This window comes from Gadus chalcogrammus, chromosome 1 (assembly GCF_026213295.1).
Source record: "Gadus chalcogrammus isolate NIFS_2021 chromosome 1, NIFS_Gcha_1.0, whole genome shotgun sequence".
Lineage (NCBI taxonomy): Eukaryota > Metazoa > Chordata > Actinopteri > Gadiformes > Gadidae > Gadus > Gadus chalcogrammus.
Genome location: NC_079412.1, coordinates 24,886,795 through 24,889,294, shown reverse-complemented (window position 1 = coordinate 24,889,294; position 2,500 = coordinate 24,886,795). Strand labels below are relative to the sequence as shown.

At 50.4% G+C, this 2,500-nt stretch overlaps 1 protein-coding gene across 3 annotated transcripts in view; it reads right to left on the bottom strand.

Annotated features, from left to right (window-relative positions):
• prdm16 (PR domain containing 16) overlaps positions 1-1,982 on the bottom strand; it is a 26,093-nt gene extending 24,111 nt beyond the window's left edge. For all 3 annotated transcript variants that reach the window (XM_056597641.1, XM_056597649.1, XM_056597658.1), the window contains exon 1: positions 1,845-1,982. In XM_056597641.1, the coding sequence (XP_056453616.1) occupies positions 1,845-1,973 (129 nt within the window). In that variant the 5' untranslated portion in view covers positions 1,974-1,982. The remainder of the gene's footprint in view (positions 1-1,844) is intronic.
• Positions 1,983-2,500: the final 518 nt, after the last annotated feature.

The window sequence follows — 2,500 nt, the reverse complement described above, 5'->3', positions numbered from 1 at the left end:
CTGGTTCCCTAAGAGGCTGTGCGCCCGTTCAAATTTGCCTGCTGTGCACATATTTCCATAAACTCATGCATTGTGCATGTCCAAAGAAATATCTTAGAATAGAGTACAATATCGGATAAATTATGTATTTCAGCAGTAAGTGGCCATTCTTGAGTGTACACGGATGAGTGTCTATCACGCGCGCGTGTGTGTGTGTGTGTGCGCGTAGGTGTGTGTGTGTAGGTGTGTGAACGAGCACGGACCTGGTAAATAATTGAAAGGCTCGATGCACGCCGGCCCCCACGCAGAACAGGCCGAGTACCCGACCACGACAAACAACCCCCGCGCAGCCCAAACCAAACAGAACTGAACCCCTTTCATTTGGATGCACGTGTGGAGGTGGGGTTGTGTGCGCTCTCGGACACAACGGCTCCAACGCGACTCCTACAGCCTCTTGGGCTGCTCTCGGGACGCTGTGTACCAGGAGAGGAGCTGGGTGTGTGTGTGTATCAGGCAGGTCAGCCCGTACGGTGACTTAGTGTTTGTCAATCTCAGTGTGATGATGGGGAAGAGGGGGGGGGGGGAGGTGCTGGTTCTGGCTCGGACCCCAAGTTAACCCCCCCCCCCCTCACTATGCCTCTTGTCGCCCCTCCCTCCCTCTTTTCTTTTCTTTCTTTCTCTCCCTCCTCTTTCTCCATCCGTCAGGGCCATAATGGTTGAAATGGTTGCATTTGCCTGTCCCCTCAGTCTGACACAATGACAGGGGGCCGAGCAGAGGAAAAAGACAAGGATACGGAGAGAGAGAGAGAGAGAATGAGCGGATAGTAAGGTCAGGTTAAGACTAACACAGGAGCTGTGCTTGGCCATGTTGATGGGTTATATAGACTCTATATAGACTGTTGCACTCCAGTAATTGTTGCATTTATTTCCTTGTTTTGGTTAAGGTTTTTTTGTGTCTTATTACTTAAAACAAAATGTCCACAATGCCATTGATCAAATTCTATATACAATCAATAATTGTTAAAAATAAATATTTGACTAAAAAAGTGTTTCAATAGTAATTTAAGTATGTTGTTTCTGACTGAGAATTTGATTGAATTTGAGTCAGTAAATTCTTGGTCAGTGTGCCACCACAAAAAAAAGTAAATAAAGTGAGACTACACATTTAACTGCATAGGTTGTCTCCTGATCATATCGTGGGGGTAAAGAGAGGTTAAGATACAGATAAAAGGGGAGAGAAAAGGAGAAACGAAAGAGTGAAAATGGAGAGAAACAAAACCTGCTTGAGAGTGAACAAGACCGAAGAGAGAGAGAGATTGAAAGAGAGGGTGAGCAAGAGAATGAGAGGGAGAGAAAGGGACAAACGAGAGAGAGAGAGAACAATAGATTGAGAGAGAAAAAGAGAGGAAGAGCAAGGAAGAATGAGAGGGAGAGGCAGAGTGAATGAGAGAGAGAAAGACACAGAGAAATGAGAGAGAGCAAGAATATAACAGAGCAAGAGAAAGAGAGAGGGAGAGAAAGGGAGTAATGAGAGAGGGAGAATGAGAGAGGGAGGGAACGGGAGAAATGAGAGAGCGAGCAAATAATAAAAGAGAATGATCCAGAGAGACAGGGAGAAGGAGAGACAGAGGGCTGAGAGGAGAGTGACAGAGACATTAATACAGATAAAGGGAACGGGGGGAGAAAGGGAGAAATTAGAGTGCAAACGTAGAAAGACAAAGTCAAAGCTTGAGAGGAGAATAGAGAGAAAAGAAGAGAGAATGAGAGAGAGAAAAGAAGAGAGAGAGAGTGAGGTGAAACCTGCACTGACCCAATGCAAAAAATCAAACCCTGGCAGCTGATTGGCCCGGGGGCCCGCCACTCACCTGGTCTCCAGTGAGGTGACAGGCGGCGAGGTTCTGCTCCTCGAAGGACGGGGCGCAGCGGACGTACTTCAGCCAGGTGCTGCACGCGGCCTCCGAGCCAGAGTCCAGGGCAAACTTCACGTTGCCCATCTCGTCCACCACCTGGAGAGAGAGAGAGAGAGGGGCGCACGGTGAGACAGGAGGGTGGGGGGGGGGGCGGGTTAACTGACGACCAGGTGCATGGGACAAACAACTGGAGGATTGACTCAGAGGGAACAACAGCGCCCACACGGTTGGATGAGCCTAAAGCAGGGGATGCTACAGCTACTGGGGCCTGTGGTTACCTCTCTGGGATGACTATGATTCAACTACGTCAAGGGTGGGGGGGGGTGGGAGGGGGGGGGGGGCAACTTGGAGAGGAAACGGGGTGGGGTAGTCGGAGAGGGGATCCGGTGTTGGGGTACAAACCAGGCCCTCTTTCAAACCCCCCTACAGCCACCCACCCCCCCCCCCCCTTGCCTAAAGACTTTCTCTGGCATATATTGATCACCTCTGGTGACCCCTAAGCACCCCCTCCGCCCACACCCCACCCACACAACCCCTCCAATCCCCAGGGAGCCCCCTGCAACCCCCCGCCCCCCCAAACCATTCTTCCACAGAGAAGAGGGAGAGGATTG